This window comes from Hippopotamus amphibius, chromosome 11 (genome assembly GCF_030028045.1).
Source record: "Hippopotamus amphibius kiboko isolate mHipAmp2 chromosome 11, mHipAmp2.hap2, whole genome shotgun sequence".
In the NCBI taxonomy this organism is placed as follows: Eukaryota; Metazoa; Chordata; class Mammalia; order Artiodactyla; family Hippopotamidae; genus Hippopotamus; species Hippopotamus amphibius.
This window is the reverse complement of record NC_080196.1, coordinates 3,533,067-3,558,353: the sequence shown is the minus strand read 5'-3', so window position 1 is coordinate 3,558,353 and position 25,287 is coordinate 3,533,067. Positions and strand designations below refer to the sequence as shown.

General features: G+C 45.0%; 1 protein-coding gene across 5 annotated transcripts in view; it reads right to left on the bottom strand.

The window, feature by feature from the left end:
* Positions 1 to 25,287, bottom strand: part of FARS2 (phenylalanyl-tRNA synthetase 2, mitochondrial) — a 361,327-nt gene that overhangs the window by 259,404 nt on the left and 76,636 nt on the right. For all 5 annotated transcript variants that reach the window (XM_057699088.1, XM_057699087.1, XM_057699086.1 and 2 more), the window contains one exon: positions 4,513 to 4,672. In XM_057699088.1, coding sequence (XP_057555071.1) covers positions 4,513 to 4,672 — 160 coding nt within the window. The remainder of the gene's footprint in view (positions 1 to 4,512; positions 4,673 to 25,287) is intronic.

The following is a 25,287-nucleotide window of genomic DNA, read 5'->3' as shown; positions in this document are numbered from 1 at the left end:
ATAAAACAATTAAATGAGCCCCTGAAACGCCTGAAGTAAGAGCACGGCATCTCCCTCCAGAGGGAAGGGGAACAGCCAGGTCCGAGGGCACCGTGACACTCACCCACCGTGAGCGCTGTGAGAGCACATGGCACGCTTCCTGTGACACGCCCCTCACCCTCTGCATTCCCAACCTGGGCCTGGCTGGGACACCTCCCCGCCCTGCACATCAATCCCCCTGAGAAGCATCTCAGCAGCTGATACAAGCACCCAAACAGGCCTTCAGGGACGGCCCCCTTAGCGATACCCGTGCAAAGCTGCACCCGGCTGGGCCAGGCTGGGTGGCTAAGATGTCTCTGAGGATTTCCGGGGTGTTTGGTTACTGTGTGAATGAGGTTAAGGATGATCTCAAGGCTGGAATGAAAGAAAAAATAAAAGGCTTTTTCACAGACAGACTTCAGTGCATAGAAACAAGACGTATCCTCCGAGCAGATGGATATTTTACTTTAATGCCATTCCGCAAGTCTGCTGACTCAGTCTCATAAACAAAAACTAAGTTTGAAGTTTTATGAAGTAGTAACCCTGATCTGTAATGAAATCTAAAACCTAAAAGTCCTGGCCAGTAGCATTTTAAAAATAAAGCAAATGTTTGCCTGAAACAGAGATGCTACAACTTCACTGCTGTTTGAAAAGTTTAGATTCTTCATTCTTGGCCATGGGCAGGAGAGATGTATGAGAAAACTCATCTACTTCAGAAATGGTCTTTTAGAAGGAAAACTGCTACCCAGATACTTTCACCTCAGTGCTCAGTTTTCAAAGCTATTCAACTACAAATATCAAGAATAATAAGACAAAGGAAAGTCCAAAAGTACACTCAGAGAAATGCATCTCCTCAGGGCCCCTGGGAACATTTTTTATAACATATGCAAGGTCCAGCACCTTGCAGCTGGTGCAGTTACCTGCGGGCGCCCAGAGAGACTGCTTAGGCACCACTGACACCAGCCTGACTGCGGTGCCGTGGCCTGGTACAAAGCCATATCCCCTTTCACTAGACAAACACAGGCAAACCGACTGGAGCTACTGCTCTCTGACTGTATGACTACTTCTTCATCTACTCCCCATCTGATGGCCTCTGTCTTCATTTTCAAGCCCTTCCTTATTCCTTTTTTTCACATCTACACGTTTATTCAGTATTTCCTTCTTACAAGGCACCTTTCACATATGTTATCTCACTCTATTCTCATGGGAAACAAGTATTATTTATTATCTTGAGTTTTAAAAGTTAGAAAACTAAGAACTAAAGCACTAAATGAGCAGGTCAAGATTTCAGAGCAAGTGGACACAGGAGAACCCAACTTTGCAGATTCCACACGACCGTCTCCCAGTGGCCATGAGATTTTTCCGTTAACCATTTTTCTTCCTTTTTTCATTCCTTAACGCGGTCCAGCTTGATGCTTGTTCTCAGTGACTAAGGCAGCTCGGATGTCCTCCTGCCGGGAACCTTTCCTGGACATGGGCCAAATCCCAGCGGAGCTGCCTTTCCTGTGCACTCCCATAACACTGGGGTTTCCCTGTGAGAGGATTTCACATTCACGGCTCCGCAAAGACAGGGATTGTGTCTAGTTTACTCCATACTGAGATGCTTGCAACGTGGTGGAAATCCAGCAAAGTAAAACCCGCCCTGAGGAGAGTTCAGATGAGCACACAGAGGAGGCATGTACTCCAGGAGGGCTCCGGGCCGGAAGACATCCTAGCTGAGAGTCGAGGACAAGTAAGAACTCACCAGGCGAAGGGGCTGGGGGCTCAGCAAGGGGAGGGGGGCAAAAAAGGAATGAAAAACAACAAAGAAGTAGGAGAAACACAAATCCTAGTCATTAGAGAAAGGAGGCTAGTCGCCTACTCAGAGCCTAACCGTAAGGCAGATTCTAAACCCCATGAACAGAGGACCATTTGATGATAGAAACGTGCAGCAAGACATAAACAAGGAGAGCTCTAAAACAATTTTCTTCAGAGTCTGACAATGAAAAAATTCAGATGATTCTGAATCTTTTTGTAAAGCCACTAGAGACAGACTACTATCTCCCTAAAAGGCTAAAATCCCTTCTGCCCCAACCTGCCTCGACAATGGCCTGTGTAGCGTAATCCATCTCCCCGCATGCCAGTGTTAACTAGATTACGTTACTGCTAAAAATATCACAGTTCTTTCTTTTATCATCAAAGTAAAGAGAAGCTGGCTATAACAGGTTTCTCGCATCAGCAATCTCTGTCTAAAACCTGCTACGATTCCATTATACCATTTTAATATGAAATATTCCAAACCAAGAGACATACATAGAAAAGAGCAAACATCTATGCACCCACTATTCAGGTTTATCAAATCATCACATTTTGTCATATTTAACATCATATCTTTTTTATTTTAGAACACACTTGAAAGCTTGGTTTGTACTTCCCCCCTAATGCCATTCTCTGCCTCCTGGAAAAAGACACTAGCATGAAGTTGATGTAATTTTTTTAATGTATATATATATATAAAGAATATATGGGATTATTTAGTGGTTTCTTAAATATGACATGAACTATGCATTTGACAGTGCAGCAGGCAAGATATTCTAACAAACCTTGCTAAAATCAGAGAAGCAGAGGCTTAATAAATTATAGGAAGAATCCTTTTAAACACATAATTGAGTTCACACATAAGTAGGGGAAATCTGGAGGCATGAAAAGAGAGGTGAATAAGAATTGTAAGTAAGCGGTCAAGTTCCAGGCATGGGGACAGTACCAGAGATACCTACCTAAGGCCAAGACTTTTGTGCTATATCCTATTTTTCTATACCTTTGTCAACACTTACAAGTGTTAGGTTTTTAAATTTTTTTTCACATATGAAAGATGACAAAGGATAGTTCAGGTGGTTTTCATTTGCTTTTCCTGATAACTAATAAGGGTGAGCATCCTTTCACATATTCACGAGTCATTCTAGCTACATCATCTGTCACCTTCATGTTCGCCCATTTCTCCTGCAGGTTGATTTTTGCTTGTTTATTTGGAAGAGTTCTTTATATTGCCAAATGTTTATTTGATAGATCACTACTATCCTATTAGAGTGGCTAAAATTTAAATGACTAACCACATCAGAGCACATAGAGTTTTCATACACTACTGGACAGAATGTTAAATGGGTCAGACACTTCAGGGAACAGTTTAGTGCTTTCTTAGAAAGTTCAAATTCACCTGCCATATGATCTACTCATTGCACTCTTAGGTATTTACCAAAGAAAAATGAAAGCATATGTCCAGAAGACAACCTGTACACAAACATGCACAGAAGCTTTACTTTTAACAGCAAAAACTGGACACAACCCACATGTCTATCAATGGATGGATGGATAAACTACAAATGGAACACTGCTTATCAATAACAAGTAATGAACTACTGACATACACTAACTACAACGTGGGTGGATCTCAAAATAATTATACTAAGTGAAATAAGGCAGAAAGAAAAAAAAGAGTACACATTAAAGGATTCCATTTACATAAATCCAGAAGGTGCAAACTAGATAATAGTGACAGAAAGTATATCACTGGTTGCCTGGGGTGAGGAGATGTAGGAAGGGCAAGAAGGAGAGAATACAGGGCACAGGAGGAGATTTTGGGGGTGATAAGACCTGTTCATTAGCTTGATTCCACTAGTGGTTTCACAGGTGTACACGTGTCAAGACTTATAAAATTGTGTAAACGTGTTGTTTATTGTATATCAACTTAGCAGATTATACACTTTAAATATGCATCATTTATTTTATGTCAATTATACCTCGATAAAGTTGTTCTTTTAAAAAGCTCACTAGAATAAAAGAATAAAAGAGAACCCTAACCATGCAGGGCTTCCGTCTTCTAAGCATTTTTTAAATGCAGGTCACAATTAAGGAAAATCTCCTAACCTTTTCTTTACATCTTCCTAAAAGCAAACAAAAATATTACCTCAAGTAAGTTAGAGAGTTGGAGGGGGTGGGAAACATTACAGACAAAGTAAATTTCCTGGAGAAATGATGGAAGGCAAGTGACTAAAGTGAGAATCCAGGTCTTGAAAACATTGTTCTTCCCCAGGAAGCAGACTGTTGATATTTTGCTGTTAATAGTAGTAACCGGTATGTCAACATGTGAAATCTTCCACTGGGCCCACTTGCAGGGTTAAGAATCTTGCCTCATCAGTCAAGGCTGACCTGATGATAATATATTAATACTCTAACATTAATCAGTCTGTTCACTTCCTCCCCATTGATGGTCTCAACCCATTATCATTCTGATCAAAGGCTGTAATCATTTTTCTTTCTCTAGCTAATTCCATGCTCATATTCTCCTGTTCTCAATTGGAATGCACGAGGAAACTCTAAGTTCCACCTCACTAAGGACCTAAACCATTAAGCCACAACTTACACCACAAAATCTAGACAGAGTAAGCTTAATGATTTCAGGAAGATGGTAACTGTTGAATATTTAAGTCCCCAAAGACAAAGGCATTTAGTACCTACCATCTCCAAAAAGATGTGTCATAAGCCCAGTAAGTGTTTGCTTAAGGTCGAACTCTACGAGCTTCGTGGCCTCCAGAGTGTGTGTCTCTTGTTTATGGGCAGAACGAGAACTCTGTTCAAAAAGCTGCAGGTTTTCTCCATCCTTTATGCCAGCAAATAACTGTAAACCAAGAGGAATAATATAAATAAATAAAAATCGCATGTTGACCAACCCATATCAAAAAACATAATCTGGAAATAAAAGCCAGTAAGTCTTACAGTCCACAAGCACACTGAGACTAACATTCACCCGGTACCAATTTTGAACAAAGCCCTATGCTACGTGTAATGGAGAGTCTTTAGGAAATTAAAGACACATTCTCTCCATTTTCCCTTTGCACTAACCTACTTGCAGTCACTTCCTCACAAGACACATTATCCTCCATGCCAGTGGAAATACCAGTGAATCGGGTTTTCACTGTCCTTACAATGTGCCCTGAGACTAGGTAAGAAAGCACAGTCTAGGAACGCAGTCCTGTGAAGGCCTCCTAGGGTGGAAGCATGCTGGACGTTGCTACCCTGTAATTCCAAAGGCCAGGACAAGGCCTGAAACATGTTTCTGCCATTTACTATCCAATAAACTCCAAAAAGTGAAATGGGAGCTAAGCTCCAGGTAACGGTTTGGAAAGTGGGAATGATACGTGAAGAGACTTACTGATACTTAAATAAATAATGCATGAAGAGCATGGAGGACCTGGCACATCGCAAAGGCTAAATACACTGTCCCCACTGTCAACACAACCACCATTACTAATCACAGCTGTCACCAGCCCGAAGCTGCATTAGTACTAAAATAAAGTGTTCCCATCTTTAACAACAAAGCACGACTTCACCTGCTGGGAGACTGACTCAAGATGGAGAACTCACCAAATCAATCTATCATTCTTTCCACCCAAAGCCCCATGAAACCAAAAATTATTTTAATAAAAGAATGAAACAATTGCTGTCTCAAGGTAATAATGGGCTGGATCATTAGAACCAAATCTCCTGATAAAGCTACAAAAATTCTTAAAAGCATCAAAGGACTAACACAGTGGAGAAGATTTACTAAGCACAAGTCTGTGAAGAAGCACAAAGCCGGAGGGAAACACTGAGACCGTCTGCCTACCCCGTGTTTCAGCTGGCTCGGAATGCTGCTGCCGACAGCTTACCACGCAAGGGAGGCCAAAGTGGAAGCCCACAGGGTCTGACCAGGTTGAGATGCTGGGTAAATGCTCTGAAGGAGAGAATGAATTTAAAAAGTGACTAGTTCCTGTGAAGACTTCCAGCCAGGCGTCACCCTACCTGGGTAACAAACAGAACTTTAGGCTGTGAAAACGGACTAGGGCAACCCCACAGTGCTGGCTCCTCTAAGCACTCAGCAGAATCAAACACAACTTTTCACAAAAATCTTCTACTTCCCAAGGTCTCAAGTTATTCCTATGAGAGCTAAAGACAATGAAGCTACCAAAGTCTATGTCTTTCAATATTTCCTCTAAAGATAACTTAGAACAACAAAAATAGAAAATTAAACTACTAAACACCATGCCCTCAGAAGGAAACAGAACAGAGACCAAACTTCAAAATAATTGTATGTAAGAAAGAAGGGAGGAAGAAAGGAAGGAAGCAAAGCTAACTGCCATAGAGAAAGAGAGCTATTATACCTCCACCCTGCTCTTTTCCTTTGAGGTAATTATGGACAAGCTAAGAAAAACTGAAGGGAAGAGAGAAGAGGAAAACTAGTGAGGAACTAGGTTGATCTCAAATCAGCACCAGAAGGAGCAAGTGTGAACATCCTAAGAGTATCCTAGCAGATCTCATCAGGGACTACAGAGAAGGGACTCTAATGTATGTCCAATCTGAAACTATGGTTTTCAAAAGGCATGGTTACAATGGAAGAGAAAGGGGCAAAAGAAAATAAAGAAACTTTTTGGCCATTTTGTGGGGAGGAGTAAAAGGAGCAAAAGAGACAATTTAGGGTTTCACAAGGTAAAACAAACCTAAAAAATTAGAGGATTTACAAAACTATTCCCCACCTCCCACTAAAACAAACAAAAGATTCCACTAAAGACTCTGCACCTTGCTACACTAACAGAAGAGGGCACCAGAGAACTATAAAATCTTCTAAACAACCAAAAATCATAGAACTATAGAAAGTTATCACAAAAGAATTAAAAAAAATTTTAAAAACCATTCAAAACAGTTCAACTGATAAAAATCTAAACCTCTTCCCGAAAAAAAGAAAATCAAGAAGCAGAAGAAAAATGTAAGATTATACTTGAAAACTAAATTAAAGCTGCTCAAACATGTATTTGGGGATATAAACAATTGCTTGAGTGAGAAACGTAAACATTAAGAACAAAAATGAACAAAAAACAGAAAACTGTGAACTCAGGAAAGGAATAGAAGAAAAAAAAATTGTCTCAGAACTGAAGTCTAAATTTCAAGATACACAAGCAATAGTGGACTCAATGAAGATTTAGTAAGAATGGAAGAAAACAAGGAAACAACCAAGAAAAGGACAATGAAATAAAGAAAGAAGATTCAGAGAGAAAGTGGTGGAAATGGAAGAGAGGCAAAGAAGAGATAACGTATATAATTGGAGTCAGTGAAAGAGGAAAAACAAAACAGTGGAGCAGAAATAACGGGCACCAGGGACTTCCCTGGCGATCCAGTGGTTAAGGCTCTGTGCTTCGAATGCAGGGGGCCTGGGTTCAACCCCTGGTCAGGGAACTAGATCCTGCATTCCACATGGTGTGGCCAAAAAAAAGAAAAAAGGGAAAAAAAAGAAATAATAGACACCAGGTAAAATGGGTACCTGAAGAACAAATATAAGACATACCCTAGTAGAATTATTAGACTTCAAAGACAAAAAGAAAAAATCCTCAAGACCTCCAGGCAAAAAGGTCAAACAACCCAGAAAGGTAAAGCCACTGGACTAACATCAGACTCTTCAAAAGCAACATACAAACAATGCAACAATGAAGCCATATTTTCAAACAACTCAATAAAAAAAATATGGACCAAGAATTTTATACCCAGCTGGCCTTTCAGTACCAAGTCTCTAGAAAAAGCTTTAAACATAAGAGAGCATAGGGAATTTCATATTAATGAACTCTTTTTGAAGACTTCACCAAAGCATGAGCTTTATTTAAGCAACAGATAACTGGGAACACTTCAATCCCCCCCCCAAAAAAAAGCTAATGGATAGCAACACATTAATACATAAAAGTGTAGATCTGAGATGAAAACAAAGCCAGAGATTACACTGGGAGATTAAAATACAATTGTTATATGCCATGACAAAGTAGAAATAATGCAACCAAAAAATGAAAGAAGACGGAGTGACAGTGGAATAAACGCATTGGTTTAAGGGCCAAAAAATCAATAGAAAAATGGGGGAGATACATGAAAAGATAATTCACCAAAAAAAAGAAAGAAAGAAAGAGAAAAGAAAAATGGCCTTTAAACGTATGAAAAGGTATTCAAACACAGAAATACAAACTGACTCCAATTATATACGTGTTATCTCTTCTTTGCCTGTCTTCCATTTCCACCACTTTCTCTCTGATTCTTCTTTCTTTATTTCATTGTCCTTTTCTTGGTTGTTTCCCTGTTTTCTTCCATTCTTACTAAATCTTCATTGAGTCCACTATTCCTTGTGTATCTTGAAATTTAGACTTCAGTTCTGAGACAATTTTTTTCCCTTCTGTTTCTTTCCTGAGTTCACAGTTTTCTGTTTTTTGTTCATTTTTGTTCTTCTGGTGAGGCTTGGGAAGAGATGTACTCATATACAGCTGATGGCAGTGAAAACTGGTAGATTTGTCAATTTCCAACAAACTACATTTGCATTCATCTCCTGACCTAGTTCTTCTACTTCTGGCTATTTACCCTGAATATACCTCCAGAATTAATATATACATAACAGGGCTTTCACTGTAGCATTGTTTGTAATTGGAAAGTATTGGAAACAAAGAAATGTTCATATGAAAGACAGACATTAAATAAACTATGGTCTGTCCATACAATGGAGTACTTGAGACACAATAAAAAATGAGGATGACGGCTCCAAAGTGATGTGTAATGATTCTCAAGCCACACTGCTACGTGAACAAAGCAAAGTGCAAAGAGCATATATTATATGCTACTTTTTGAAAACTTATTATGGTACTTTTCATGGAAGAAAGAAGGGAAAATAGTAAAATATACATGAAATTGCTCATTCATATAAACAAACAAACATCATAAGGATTGATGAATCCAAAACGAAAGATTCACTGCTCACGAGAAAGTGGGTGGTCACAGAACACAGAACAAAAAGAGCTGGTGTGAGGGCTTCCTAGGTGGTGCAGTGGTTAAGAATCCACCTGCCAATGCAGGGGACACAGGTTCGATCCCTGGTCCAGGAAGATCCCACATGCCATGGAGCAACTAAGCCCGGGCGCCACAACTATTGAGCCTGCGCTTTAGAGCCCGTGAGCCACAACTACTGAGCCCATGTGCTGCAACTACTGACGCCCACGTGCCTAGAGCCCGTGCTCTGCAACAAGAGAAGCCACGGCAATAAGAAGCCCAAGCACCACAACTAAGAGTAGTCCCCGCTCACTGCAACTAAAAGAAAGCCCACACACAGCAAAAAAGACTCAACACAGCCAATTTAATTAATTAATTAATTAATTAATTTGTAAAAAAAGAGCTGGTGAATAGGACACGGTAAAAAGATGAGGTGGTGGGAAGGGGGGCGACGAGAGGAGTGACACCTTCCTAAGTAGACTTCTTGTATAGTTCTGACTTGTGGAATCCCATTAATAATTTATCTACTCAAAAATTTACGTAAAAATTAAAAGCCACCCAGATGTGGTGAAAACTCTAAATAGAATACCATCAGCAACAATAGAGCCTATTCTGTTCTAAACAAATGACAAAGCCACATGGAAGAGAGTGGAGAAGAAAGGAATTAAAGTAAATTTGAAGAGCAATATTTTAACCTGATATTCTAAGGTTAAAGACAAAATAATCATAGCAAATACTGTATACTAGCAGTAAACTTTGCTCCGCAGGGGTGTGCGTTCACTTTTCTGAAACTACTTACGTTCTTTTGAGAACTGATCAAGTAAGTAAATATATTGTGGGTAAAGAGAACCAGGTTTCTCACGGTCACTGTCAAAGTAAATGGGGAGGGGCTAGAACAAGCCACGGGGTAGTGACTTGCAATTGGAGGTACCCATATGAATTCATGTTTCTAAACACATATACAGATAGATACAGAAACAGAAGTAGATGTGCATATATTGCCCACTTCTGTCCATTGAGGGGGGCGTAGAAGTGGTGACGTCCCAGTAGCAATAGGTACACTCAGGTCTGGGTTTCTAAATATCATTTTTTTATTTAAAAAGAAAAAAAAAAAAGCAGGTCGCCTTAGAAAAATGAATGACTTCCAGCTCTGGGGCAGAGAAAATACAAGATGAACCCAGGACATCATTTGGGGCCAAAAAATGATGAGAAGATGTCAAAGGACACTGGAGATGACTTGAAGGGGTTCCCAATGTCTGAATCTGGGTCAGTCTGAGCAACAAAATAAATAATTTTAGTAATGGACCCTGACCCACAAAATAAAGAAATATCCTTATGAAGCCATGCTAATATAAACGATTAATTGAATAAATGTATAAGGGAGAAGGTAAAGACCTTCGTTAAGTAAAATTCTAAAATTAACTTAAAAGGAATGATGGATTAGGGACTTCCCTGGCAGTCCAGTGGTTAGGACTTCACCTTCCAATGCAACGGGTGTGGTTTCGATCCCTGGTCGGGGCGCTAGGATCCCACACGCCTTGCAGCCAGAAAACCGAAACATAGAACAGAGGCAATAGTGTAACAAATTCAATGAAGATGTTAAAAATGATCCACATCAAAGAAATCTTTTAAAACAACAAAAATAAAAAAGGAATGATGGATAAAGAAAACAAACATTTGGCAAACACCAGAGCAGCAGTCATTTCAGGCAACAATTAGCAACAGATGATACAGATACTGGGGCAAAAGAGGATGAGCAAGATGACATCATCCCAAAGTATCCCCCCCAGGTGGCACAGTGGAGGACAATGCTAAGTAAAAGAAGCCAGTCACTTGAAGACTACTTTTTAAAAACTGGTATCTACAGTATTTGCAATATATAGGTAGAACCAAAAAATACCCATAACATACTCTGAAGACTAAAGGTTGGAGAATTCCGAGAGAAGGGAAAGCAGTAATTCACAACACCATCAGCACAATACGACTCAGGAGAGTAAAGCCATGTAAACAAGTCCGCTTGTATTTCTAGAGGTAACACAACACAGGACCTGGAAGGGACTTGAGAGATGAGTCACGCCAACCCCAAGTACGTAAATGAACTCCAGAGAGGCGAAGACCCAGGGAAGCCAAGATCACTCAGCCAATTAGTCCCCATGCTGGCACTAAACCACTCATCTCACCCCTGGTTCCGGGAACCTCCAAGTAGCTGCCCCTCACTTAGCTTTCTGTTTGAGAGACATCCGCCGGTGATAAAACTAAATTAGATTTCCATTAACTGCACACAAGAGGCTGTGTCATCTGTTTTTCCACTAGGATTTCTTCTCTTTCTCTGACATTTTCTTAAGTGTCCTTGCAGAAACCTCAATGACCCAGAAGAGGAATTCCACCCCTACTGGAACTGCTTACAGAAACCAGGCAGGCAGTTCACAGATGAGAAAAGAACAGGTGCGGGAAACTAATTCTAATCAGGCTTAGGAATAAAAATGGATTACAAGAGCCAATTAAATTTAGAGTTTAGAAAGCCAAGAGAAGGTTTCAAAATGGCCCAGGTTTTAAACACACATTTAAAAAGCAAATAAAAAAGCAAACGGTCAGAAGAATAACATACGTGTATGCAAAATCCTATGAGCGGCCAAGTATAACTGAGGCTTGGATGACAGCAAAACTTCAAGCAGCTGTTTAGGGCTGGTTTGTGGTTCCCAAAGCAGCCATTTTTCTATCCAGCCACTGAAAACTACCCACTGATCACTGCTTTCATCCGAACAGCCCACCTTGCATATCAGTGCGGAACGCCCCACCCCCGCCGCCTCTGCCCGGGGTCCTGAGCAAATGCCATGAGCCCGTCACTGAGTCTGCCCTTGCTCCTGCCTGGACTGCCACAGCTAACAGCTATTCGTTGTGTATTACGGTTGCTACCTCACTGAGAGCTTACCTTACTCACTCCCTGGGTTCATTTAATCCTCACAACCCTTACTCTTTCCCCATTTCTCATGTAAGAAACTTGCGGCTTAGAGAAGCTAAGTAACTGGCCACTGTTACACTGCCCGTGATGAAGCCTGAATTCAAACCAAACTCTGATTCCCGACCGCATCTTCCTGGCTCCACGTTTATTTCCATGACAGCACATACGTGCTCATGTCTTTGGCTTCAGATGGACGGGATTAAGAACTGGACAGACAGACTTCCCTGGTGGTGCAGTGGTTAAGAATCTGCCTGCCAATGCAGGGGACATGGGTTCAATCCCTGGTCGGGGAAGATCCCTCATGCCGTGGAGCAACTAAACCCGTGCGCCACAACTACTGAGCCTGCACTCTAGAGCCTGCCAGCCACAACTACTGAGCCCATGTGCCACAACTACTGAAGCCCGCGAGCCTAGAGCCCGTGCCCTGCAACAAGAGTAGCCACCGCAATGAGTAGCCCACGCACCACAATGAAGAGCAACCCCCGTTCTGCGCAACTAGAGAAAGCCCGTGTGCAGCAACAAAGACCCGAAGCGGCCAATAAATAAATTTATTAAAAAAAAAAAAAAAGAACTGGACAGAGACACGAGCAGAGAAGAGCAGCAGTGGTGTCACACACGGACGCTGCTGTAGGCACCCTCCATAAACAGTGACGGCTTATCCCAACTAAGTCACCATTACTGCACCAGGTCCAATCAGTCCCTCAAACGGTGAAAATTAAGGTTTGCCTTCCGAACGCCTTCACAGGTGCCAGCACACCAGTGTGAAGAGCGGTTTGGGGAGGGCTGCCCTGGACCAAGCATGAGCTACGACGGTGCTGCACAGTAACAGGAAGGCTCTGTGTGGTGGAGGCCACGTGGAGGTCCAGGGCACCAGCGGCGGGGGAAGGCTGCTGACCCTGGGGCCCCTGTCAGGACACCAGTGCTGACGTTATCGTGATCTCAGTCCTGGCCTCCTTATCCAAGGAAGGGAGAGAACCAAGGGAAAACAGCAGGAGGGATGAGGAAAAGAACTGCTCTGAGAGCCAAACAAAGAAATAATCCTAACGCAGGTGAGAAAGAGGAAGAAAGGCTGCTCAAACCCAAAAGTGGTTCAGAAGAAATCTCCGGAAGGAAAAGACATGGGTTTGTGATGCTGCTGTTCATTTTATAAAACTCTGAAGGATGACAGAGCATAGAATAGTCAGAATGACACCTGAATTCAAGGAGTCCCTGTGTGGCTGGGGACTCCTAATAGGAAGGTCCCCCAAGGGTTCCCACCAAGGACCTTTTAAGCACGTGGGATGCAAGAGCACACATTCACTGCATCTTAACTTGACCTTAGTGCCAGTGAAATAATCCCACGTCTCCTGCCTGAGGTGCCTGGGCCCAGGAAACAGGCTGGGGGCTGGCCCAATGCCAGAGAGAAAGGAAGAATCAGGCCCATTTTCTGAATAACCTCAACTAAGGAAGTACAGGAACAGGAAACTGGTAGGAGCGTGAAGACAACATTCAGAAAGGTTAACGAGAAACAAATACGGTGTTTGCCAGTGACAAAGCATTTCTGCACTAGAACATGAAAACAAATATGATCAGGTCACTGCAACAGTATCTGAAATTTTAACCAGCTGGTAAGCCAATCAGCCCCTTCTTTATCACCAGTCTAGTTCATTCTACATTCATAAGTCAATCCTCGCCTGAGGTAAGAGAGCAAACATCTAATGCCCTAGGAGACAGACCTTAACAGCATCCTTATCTGCACAATGTCAAATGCAGGTGCAGGAAACATGAGTAGTGAAGGAATCATCTGAGATAATGTTCATGGAAAAGTGTCACAGGTGATACAGCCAAACAAGAGTTTAAGTACACAGGCTGAATGAGGTGACAGCACGGGATTCAGGCATTTTAATAAAGAGGAGAAGGGGGAGGAGGGGGAGGAGGAGAAGAGAGGAGAAGGAGGGGGAGGAGGAGAAGGGGCAAGGGGGAGGAGGAGGAGAAGGGGCAAGGGGGAGGAGGAGGAGAAGGGGCAAGGGGGAGGAGGAGGAGGGGCAAGCGGGAGGAGGAGGAGAAGGAGGGGGCTGGGGGAGGAGGAGGAGGAGAGGGAGGAGGAGGAGGAGGAGGAGGAAGGGGGAGGAGGAGGAGGAAGGGGGGGAGGAGGAGGAGAAGGGGCAAGGGGGAGGAGGAGGAGGAGGGGGCTGGGGGAGGAGGAGGAGGGGCAAGCGGGAGGAGGAGGAGAAGGAGGGGGCTGGGGGAGGAGGAGGAGGGGCAAGCGGGAGGAGGAGGAGAAGGAGGGGGCTGGGGGAGGAGGAGGAAGGGGGAGGAGGAGGAGGAAGGGGGAGGAGGAGGAGAAGGAAGAGCATTTCAATCTCACAACAGCACCCACAGGACATTTCGGCCTGTTGATGTGCTTTGTCTTAGAATAAAGCTACGCCTACAGTCAAAAAACATTTCTGCAAGCTGCTATTTTTAAAAACTGTTTAATTTGGCAATATGACTCTATTAGAAAGGAATTGACTCAAAAGATGACCCGCTTAATTAGATGGGAAAGAAATAAAAGCAATAGTCTCTGAGTAACAAGGCAAGAGAATTCTTGGCAGCTGTGAGCCTAAGAGGTTCGGGCGGGGGGACAACAACGGGGCTGGGAAGTGAAAACCTAAAGGTGCATGAAATACAAGAGTCGTCCACACGACGGACAGGATTTCCTTCTGAAGGATTCTGAGATTTCCAGGTGCTGGAACGTGGGCTCCGGAAAACTGAGTTCTACCTGGAGGATGGCTCAGACCAGCAACTCCCCGCTGACAACAGGAAAAGGAACTTGGACAGAAGGGAGGGGCTCATCTAAAAGGTTTTCAGGAGGACCTCCCTGCAGATTACATGATACAAATGCTCTCCTCCTTCCTACTTACAAAACTACCAGCAAACTCCACGTCACTCATGAAGGGCATCACGACTGTACTCGTATAGGGACTAGAAGGGGTTCCTCGTTCCGTGTTCTGCCGAGTGGACGTGAAACCAGAGGGTGCACTGGTGAACACATAAATAATTCTAACCAGAAGAGACTTTCTCATTCCAAACTGTACAGATTGTAAATTACAGGCCAGTATAAAATCAGTGCCATCTAGAGGCACAGAGGATAGGGGACTGTGCTATCACTGCTGACGATACACCATCTTCTCACCAAAAAAACACTCTTCTCATTATTCATCCCTCATGAGATGATTTTTTTTAAAGATTTCTGTCTAACAAACGGCATTTACCACGTAATAACACTTTTTAAATAAGACACATACAACTGACACCAGGGTCATAATGACTTGATAAAATTCCAGTTGGTATTTATTTTCCTCTGCAGCATTTTTTCCTGCATCCATTGCACGATTTCTGCAGGATAAGAAATAGGCTTTCAGATAAAACAATCCCCAAAACACAGGGAGGGAGGCCATGCAAATGCCTGGTTCCCCAGTCATGAGTAAACAGGAGCTCCTCCCACGGTCAGAGGTAACTGAAAAGCGATGGAAGGAGGTTTGGAAATAAAGAAATAAAATATAGCTAATTCTTTACAAAAACGGATTCGCCCACTGTGACAAATATACCAGATTCATGTAAGATGTCACCAATAGGGGGAACTCTGTTCTGTCGTGGCCATTTTCCTGTAATCCAAGAGCTATTCTAAAATTAAAACTTTATAAATTATATCTCAATAAAAATTCTTAAAAAAAAAGACTTTATTACAAAGTTGAACGTAGGGGCCATACACTCCTCTGCCTGAGGCCAGCATGCCAAACAACGCGAAAGCACAAAGAGCAGCCTTTCACAGCATCACGGCAAAGGAAGACAGGCCAGCATGACTTCTAACCCACTCAGGAGCAACAGGACGGGCTGTGGGTCGCAGGCAGGACACCCAGGATAAGGACCTGAACGGAGCAGAGGCTTCACACATTTCCTCCTGGTGACCTGATTCACTGAGAACCGCCTCTGCAGGCGCGTGCTGAGTCCAAACCCAAATCCTGGAGCACCACCGTTCTCTCCAGTGAGCTCAGAGAGCACTCAGCCAGGAGCTCCCTCCCGCAGAGGTCCTACACCCACATACGTCACCGTCACTGGGGGCGGGGGGGGGGGGGAGGCTTCACCTTCTTCCTTCCTGGGAAGAGAAAAGTCATCAGATAAGAGCTGCGCTTCCAGCCTCCCGTTCCTGCCCGAAATGCACCTGCCTGAGCAGCCAGGCTGCAGTCCTGCACGCCTGCCTTCAACTAAAAAACACACACCAACGTGCACCCTCCCCCACGGGCTCTGGGTGTTACTAAAGCCCCCACAGACACCCTGTCCATCGCTTTCTGTGTCCTCACGCTTCTCACTCAGAAATCCCGCCACGTCCCCTGGACCTTTAACCTCTCTTCTGGCTCTTTCTCCTCCGTAAACATGGTCAATCCTTCTCTTTACACAACAGTCCACAAAACCAAGGAAACTCCCTCTCATCCCATCTCGTGCTACGACTACCCTTCCCTTCACAGCTAAACTGGTCCTTCTTCCTTGGTCTTCTTCAGAGCTCCCCTTTCCTTCCTCCCCGTCACTAGACATTTCTATTCCGCGGGCCTCGTTTTCAGCTAGTACGTGTCTTACTCTGCTGACTCTGCCCTAGGTGAACGCAGCTAAACCACCCACACAAGATGCATCGTAAATCTGCGTCTCCAACCTGGACTCACAGGCACCTGCCCACTGGACATGCCCACATGCAAAGCCTCCACCTAAACACGTCCCAGAGTCCACTAGCTCTCCTGACCCCCACCCCAAAACCCTTCTCCTCCCGGGACATCTAACTCGGGGAATGCCAAGATGACAGCCCAAGAGTAATTTTCAGCGGCTTTTCCCTTTGCCTCGCTTCCCCACATGCAGCCACCAAAACCAGTAAATCCCACGTCACCCCTCAAGCCCACCCAGTCCTATCTGCCATCCGTGCCCTTCCTTGGGCTTGGCCTGCACTGGTTCTTACGTGATTATAAATAATCTCGTCTCAAGTCCAGTCTCGCCCTACCCTGCTCCATTCCATGGGATGCTCTACAGATTTTTCTAAAATACCAAACTGATTACATCCCTCTTATGCTTAAAAATTAGTAAAGACTCCTCAGTCTTTTTAAACTAACGCTCAAACTCCAAAAAGTTACGTGGAAGGCCCTTCACGAAGAGTTCACATCCCTCCCTCCAACTCCCTGCCCATCGCTGCTCCGAGCTCCGGCCGCTCCCGTAGACATGCTCCGGGGAGTCATCACCCCCAAGTCTTCACGCCCTCAAACCTGCTCCTCCCACTACCTGGAACCAGTGCCTCTTCCCTGCTTGGATAACCTCAAATTCCTCTTTAAGATTCTTTCGTAATAAGCCTTCCATGATTACCCTGGGATAAAGATTTCCTTCTTCCGTGCTTTGGCCATCTCTCTTTCCTGGTGCTGAATACATGTGCAGACCTTCTGCTTTATCTGTCTCTCTTACGAGGCTGATCACGAAAGCAACGGCACTTAGTCAGGCTCTTACTGTATAACAGTCCTGTTTAGGATGAGCTCTTAAGAACATGTGGCATCCAATCTATATCCAATTCAGCACAGCCCAAACCTGTCACCTGTGAGCCCCAGGGACAAGCCGTTCACCTGGAGAGTGACAGGTGAAGCCTGGAACTCTGAGGAACACAGCCTCATCTGTGTGGCAGGCTTGCTGCTTCTTAATTCTTGGCTCACAGACAGAGACATAAGTAAGAATCACTTCTGAAAATAAGCACATTCACATTTCTCACCATAGGCACTCCCAAGCCTTCACGTCCCCTGAATGCAGCAGGAAAAATTCAATTATGTTATTCAAATCCAACTAAAGCATTTCAGCAAATATTAAGTATTCAAATCACTTCGGAGGAAGGATTGGGATGTCTTAGTGAGATGAACATATTAAAGGGATAGCAGACTCCTCCAAGTGGATTTCAGCTGCTAATTTCCACAGTTTTTAATTTCTTTAAACAACTGGGCCCTAAGTGAGAGCTTCTAGGCTCATTATTTGGGAAGACGTGTTTGAAAGGGCCCCGTTAAGAACGGCTCCATCCTGGGGTCTCTGTGGGAAGTCTGTTCCTGTTTTAGCTAATTGACATTGAATCAGTTTTGTCATTCCCTGAATTTCCGGTGACACAGCACATGCCAATGAATCTGGTGCAGAGCTGAGCGCTGCGGGGGGGGGGGGGGGTCGGGGACAGGACACACGTGCCAAGGCCGCGTCATCCCATCCGCTGCTACTCACTCCTCTCCTGCCGCCAGACAGCGCATAACGGGAACAGAGCTGAAACAGTCAACTTCTGTGGCCAAAGATGCCACCCAAACACCTTGGAGGTTGAAGAGCTGCTTCCACCAGGCAGCTGAACCAAGGACGCTGCCAAGGGCGCTACGAGGATGAGAAGCTTCCGTCCAAGCTTTCTCAGGAGCCCCCACCCCAGACCTGCACGTGCAAACTCAAACAGGGTCTCCCAGACAACGCGGTCTTTCCAAACCTCCCCTCACTCAGGCCTCCATGAGCAAGAACTCAGGTTAAATATATCACAGAGGCTGTTCGGTTCCTTGAGGATATGTGTTCCCAAGAAGCAGCGTCAGGAAGAGCCTGGGGACAGCACGTGACACGCCTCCTCGGCGCCGTTTCCCAGGCACACGGGAGGCTGCACGCCGCAAAAACGTCATGAGTACCACCAGTGATAGTGACCTCTACCCCCTGGTATTTTGCAGACTCAGTGGATCATTTGGTCTGCTTTTATCAACTCTGACACATCACAGGGAGAGTATTTTTCAGCACTTTTCTCCTCTCACGGGTTCTACTCAGGGTACCAGTGGGAGAAGAATGTAGATTCACATTCTGCCAAGCTCTGGTCTAGACAGACAACACATCAGAAACCTGAAGACGCCAAAGCAGGGAAGTTACATGAAAGCTGCACGCAAACTACGCGAGAAATTAGATGTCTGGATGTGCTGAGGCAAAACGAACAACGGCAACAACAAAAAAAACCCCGTCCTGGTATGCACTGGTTCTCATGACAACCGCCATTTAACAGAGCAGAAAACTTCACCCATTCTGCTGCTGACTTTAAAATCGTGGTCTCTCGTCACTGTCTTCCTGGCCACGACGACAGATGACACAGAGAAAGAGATTGCATTTTCTCCCTCAGGGGGCTAAACAGCTCATTCCTGATGTCAGTGGGTGAGATACAACAGGACCAAGCAAGGCTGCGTCTGAATTCTATCGCCTCCTCACAAGGAAGATGACAGGAGACACATCAGTAGCCAGTCCACAGAAAAGAGAGCAGTAGCTTCAAAAACAAAAGTGAGGTGCATCAGACCTAAAAGGTAGGATCCACGAGGTCACTGACTCATGCTGATGATACGCAGATAGATATACACCTAACCAGGCATCTATTTTTAAGATAACTGGGGGTGGGGGGCTGGGGGGAGGGTCATACTTGCGGAGCACCTCCGCTCATCAGACACCAGCCACACTCAGGAGCGGTCCTGTGTCAACCAAGGAAACTGAGGCTCAAAGTGCCAGAAGACTCATCTCAGGTCTCAGAAAGTGAGAAGCAAAGCCAGGACTGGACCCCCCTAAGCTACTGTCACTTCCAGGATGACAGGCACTGTTCCCAGAAACATTTTCCGTACGTGATGCCAAGGCCCACAGAAGGGCTGCAGGAGCCGGCACCCCAAAAGTTCAGGTCCTTACTCAGTCCTGATGGGTGAGAAGTGCACAATTCCATTCATCTACACTGTCAGGTGTAAATGAAGGCTATTTACTAGCAACTGACCAAGTGATTTCCAAGGAGGTCCCAAAGTGTGGCATCCACAGAACACAGCAAAGAGTTATCAGAATTGCCTGGGGACTCTGTGTGTCCACTACAGGGTCTGGCTGACCAGCACTGGGATGGGTAATTCCATGTCCACTTATCTGGGCCACGGGGTCCCCAGGTATTTGATTAGACATTATTTCTGGATGTTTCTATGAGAGTGTGTCCAGATGAGATTAACATTTGAATCAGCTGACTGAGTACAACAGACGGCCCTCCCTGATGTGAGTGGGCTTCTTCCCGCCTGCTGAAGACCTGAATAGAATAAAGGCTAAGAAAGAATTCTTTCTCTCTGCCTGACTGTCTTTGAGCTAGGACGCCAGTCTTCTCCTGCCTTCAGACTTGGACTCAGATGGAAGCTCTACCATTGGCTCTCCTTGGCCTGGACTTCTCAGTCTCCAGAAGCAAGGAAGCCACTTCCTTATAATAAATCTCTTTATATAAATCATCTCATCTCTCTCTCCACACACACACACACACACACACACACACACACACACACACACACCCTCACACCCTACTGGTTCTGCTCCCCTGGAGAATCCTGATTAATACAAACGGATAACATCAAAAAGCCCTGGGACACATCTGAGAAGTTGGAGCCACCACAATTCACAAGGAGGACACCACCGCCGGATCCTCCGTGGTGTCGTGGGTCGGCTGGAGAGTCTGAAGGCTGGCAGGACCTTTCAACAAAAAAACCCTTATAAGCTGTATCGCTGTGGGTGAATTTATTGTGGGCGATTTAATAAACACTGCAGCACATGCTGACACATGATGGGGTCAGCATCTCACAGCTAGGTGTTAAAATTATATTTAACACACTGTAGTTGAACTAAGAATCGTTTATACCACTACTGCCAAAGACAATGGGTACGTACTCTACATGGACCTGGGCCAAATTCCCCACAAAGTGACCCAGGATTGCTACTGCAGAGCTCTTTGCATTGAAAAGGTGAAAGAGTTGGGGCAATTCAACTGAGGGGTCCTTCACCTTATCTAAGGGTCCAGGTCCTAAAAATATTGAGAGGTATCACCTGGAGAGAGTAGCCCAAATGTACGCTGAAAATCAGTCTCTCACTCAAGATCCTTAAGGTGAGAAAGTCATTCTTTCCATTTGTCTGGTGTAAATATTTCCCTCTTTTAAGCCTTGGTCATGAACCTTAAACAATACACACAGCAAATTACTAAACCCCAACACATAACAGGCCTCCAAGAGTCACCTTTCCTTGGATGTGTGTTAAGATGTGTTTCCCACAAAATTCACGCTCTCAACTCTGTACCTGAGGCCAATCTCCAGGCAGCTCTCTGCCTTACAGGCTTTCTAAACGTAGAACAACTATTGCCATTTTTTGGGATCTGAAACGCTCCCTGTCCCAGGAGAGAGGCTCTCAGACTTATGCAAAAATCATTCCTTTGGCTTCCCCAAATACATTCAACCCACCCTCCAGCTCTAGGCAGCCTCTGACGCTTAACTCCTGACTTCAACCCGACCCTCAAGTCATCTGGTCTCTGCTTTCCTACGGCTAACTTAACCCTAATGTCTGCTGTTCACCTAATCCACCACCAAACACAATCCCAGCAGGGCAACGTGATCCAAGGAGTATTACAGAGAAGCAGCAGAAGTGGGAAGAGAGACCTGCTAAGAGAATAAAGAAGAGGTTTTTTCCAAATTTACTACAGACTTAGGCTGGAAATTAGCAACATGGAGACTGAATTGGCTCCTTGACACTGACTTCTAATTTCATCATGTAATCCAGGTGCCTGTAACACCCCCTAAACTATATATAATACAAAGTGTGTGTGTGTATTTGTGGAGAGTGGCCAAATCTCTCATCAGATTCTCAAATGGTAAAAGAAAAAGATTAGAAATCACTGCTCTGATGAAATGCTCTCAATCACATACAACATTGTACAGTCTCTATAAAGCTGAAAAACAGCACTGTGTTCAGATGACGTATCCAGTTTAAGAAAACCCTACTTTATCTTTCAAATTCATTCATATTAACAAGTTTACAAGTGCACTGAGACCTGTCCCAGGCTGAGTCAGGAGGATGACATTAGACAAAGCCTCTGAAAGAGGATATTTAAAGTACCTAATAAACGGCACACTATTCGCTAGGTAGCAGGTGTCACCTTTTCTGTCCAGGGGCAGACGCAGGAATCTGAACATACAGTCTGATGGGATGTGAGCGTCACGGGCTGCTGGCCCGTCTGAGGCCTGCAAAGAAAACTCCCTCCTGTCACCACCTCACCCGCACTCACCAAGCTGAAAACGTGAAACTCCACCTCCATCCACACAATAGCTTTCAGGAATGTGCACAAGGCCAAGAAATGTGGTTCCCAGCAAGGTGTGCAGTCTTTCCCTGCGCACATATTCCTGCTGCTTTCACACGACATGTCCGTCAGCGCAAAACACGTTCTTACTGTGATTAGGTGGATTCAGTAAAACCTAACGACGAGGCCCTCTTGGCCTCCAATAGTAAAGGGAGAACAGACATGGTAATACTTTTCTTGAGATCTTGCAGGAATGAGATAGAAGACATTCGCCTGTTTTTCTCTAGATGCTGTGAAGCACGAGCTTTTACCCTTCAAACCATCCTCCATCCTTTATACGTTCCATGTACGAAGAACCAACAACCAGAGGGCTCCCCCACCACCTGAAGTATATTCAGAAATCTTGCATGAGCATCAAGGACAGATGTTTTTGCCTCCTTAACTGTGACTCGCTAGCCACTCACTTACTGGGTGAATAACAGCCCGTCTCCATGAAGCCTTCTAGGTGCTCAGGAAAGGGGCAAGCTGACAGTGCCAGCTATCGATCCCTTGCCTCCCGGCCACAAATCAACCCTTCACTGGCTGCTCTGCAAACACTGAGTTGGGCTCATTAAGGATCTGTCCTTTGCCAGCTGGCACAGTGTTAAGCTGGGTCAGGGGAGGTCGCTGGAGAGACCCTATGAGGGGCGTCTCAGGGATCCAGGCAGGGGACCCTGCACCCCCCGTGGCCGGCCGCCTCCCCCACTGGCCCTCCTGGGCAGCCTCACAGCACAGCGCTTCCTGCAAGACACCCCCCCCCCAAAAAAAAAACAGCTTCCCCCACACCTCAGAAAGCAGATTTCAAGCAAATTCCAGTGTGGATACCCAGCAGTTCCATCAGCATGAAACCACTGCCGGCATTCAGGGGGCCACAGCGGGGGGTGGCGGGCGGCTCTTCCCTGGGGGCTCTGCCTCCGGCTGGGGGCGCGGCTGCTCCCGCAGCTGCTCGTTCCATGCTCTCCAACGTTCTCCTCTTACGCGCCAATCCCTCGTCACCCAACTCTCTGCGTTACACGTAACAACCCTGTACGTTAAGCTTTCCCTGATCGCGTCACGGGCGGTCTCTGCCTTGCAACCCAGCCCCGACCGATACACCTGCTCCTCGGGCAGAAGAAACAGCTCTGAGGATGAAAAGCTGACAGGTGAATGGCCGTGCGCTTGACACTGTGAGCTGCCGTCTCCCGCAGAGTGGACGTCGGCAGAACGAGGGAGGCAGCCGAGTGCCGCATCCAGCAGCCACTACTCGGTGCAGGACCCTGGGTTAGAGACAGGACGAGGCACAAGGAAGAAAGAGTGACCGTCAAGGCCCTGAGGCGCCAGCTGGAGAAACCAGACATACACCAACGAGCAGCTCCAGGCAGTGAGCGCTGACAGCTCCTCGAGGTCACGGGCAACAAGCCACGGGTCGGTGTCGGGCTTCAGGCTGAGAGGCCGTTTGTTCTGACCTTGTCATAAGCAGGAACTAGTCATCTGCCCAGGCCCTGTGCCACAGAAGACAGAGACTGGGCTCGCTGCACACGGGTCTCCAAACCCCACTCTGTCCTCCAGTCACTGGGTGTCACCCCAGTCCAACGTACAGTGGGTCCTGGCTGTGACCCACTGCCTTTCGCTTCACTGTCAGCAGGTATACCTACGTAAACATCTGGCCACAGGAAAAGAATTTTAAAGAAGAAAAGCCACTTCAGTGTACGCGTGTCTCTCACAGGGGGAGTCCCTCCTAAAAGACTGTCAGGAAGAGATTAGGGAAACATGGTGACCATACTCTGTCGAGGCCAAATAGAAATGCCTTCAATGAAGCCCCCCCCACATGAGGCTATTAAGGAAACCCAATAACCGCACGGTGGAGAATAAAACCCGTCATTCACTGAAAGATGGGAAAGTGATTCGGGGCAGGGAGCAGGAGTAGAGACGACCCTCGGCTCACGACGAGACTGACAGTGGGGGAGCGCGGGACAAGCTGCCAGGAACAGTAGGGTTCTAATGAACCATCTGTGAAGTGGGAGAGAGTATCAAAGGGAGAAAAGTGAAATTTTCTAGTGATAAATGAGACTGGTTTTCTAACAGGGATGGACCGTGATGGAGGTTAAAGGGGTTGTTTGAAATGAAGGATGTCCACTCCACCAGGATCGAGCCATTACAGACAAGTGCACCGTCTACGGAGGAGCCCCTTCCCCGCACTCCTACAGGGGGATACAGGGAGCGACAGTGATCACTTTCAAAAAGAGGGGTGGGGTGGGATATGAACTTGACACAGACGTCATGATGGAGTAGTACATAGCAATCGTTGTGGTCAAAATTACATCAAAAGCGTACTTTACTGTACATCTTCACTCATCTCTTCTATGAAAACATGCCCTTTTGTTTCTGTGTGAATACTCATGAATCATATGTTAATTATAAAATATATATAACTTTGCCATAATATAACTACATCTTCAGTTATCAAGACCTAAAGTTTTGTGTTTCATTGACCAGTAAAAATTTCAAAAAAATTCAAGGCACTAAAAAAGGTTGGCAATGATTTACTTTGCCAAGTATAGGCAAAATTTTAAAGTTGACTACATTAAAGTAAAGCTTATGCCTAATAAAAGAATTCTTAAACGAAGTTAAAAGACAGGCAGCAGGCTGGGTGGAGAAATCAACTATGCATATAACTAACAGAGGATTAGGTTACACCAAGTATTTGGAATTCTAGAGCTGGAATCTTCGGGGGATGCAAGCCCAGGCGTCCGCTGTTGGTGAGTTCCTATAAACAACGATAGGCACTAACTTGAAAGATGGTATGGACTGGGAGTTTGGGATTGACACGTACACACTGCTATATTTAAAATAGATAACCAACAAGGACCTACTCTATAGCGTAGGGAACTCTGCTCAGTACTCTGTAATAACCTAAATGGGAAAAGAACTTGAAAAAGAATAGATGCACGTATATGTATGACGGAATCACTCTGCTGTACACCTGAAACTAACACATTGTTAATCAACTATGCTCCAATACAAAGTAAAAAAAAATTTTTTTTAAGATTTTTTTCATTAAGGATTTTCCTTATTTAGGAATTCTCAATTCAAGAGGCTGCATTCCACCCCCAAGGTGATAACAAAAATCTCTTATATTTTCTTCTTAACTTTTGAAGACTTCCTTTCACAAATGAAATGTGAAACCATCGGAGTTCAATTTTGCATTTGGTGTGAGGTAGAGAGCAGGTGTTCTTTCCTCTGTAATGACAATTGTTTCAGAGCAATTCACGTGGAATCCGTCATCTCCTCACTTACTTAACATGACTTCCATTTTGTAATGAAAACAAATTACCAAATGTGAGGAGAGATGTTTCCAAGTTCTCTATTTGACTGA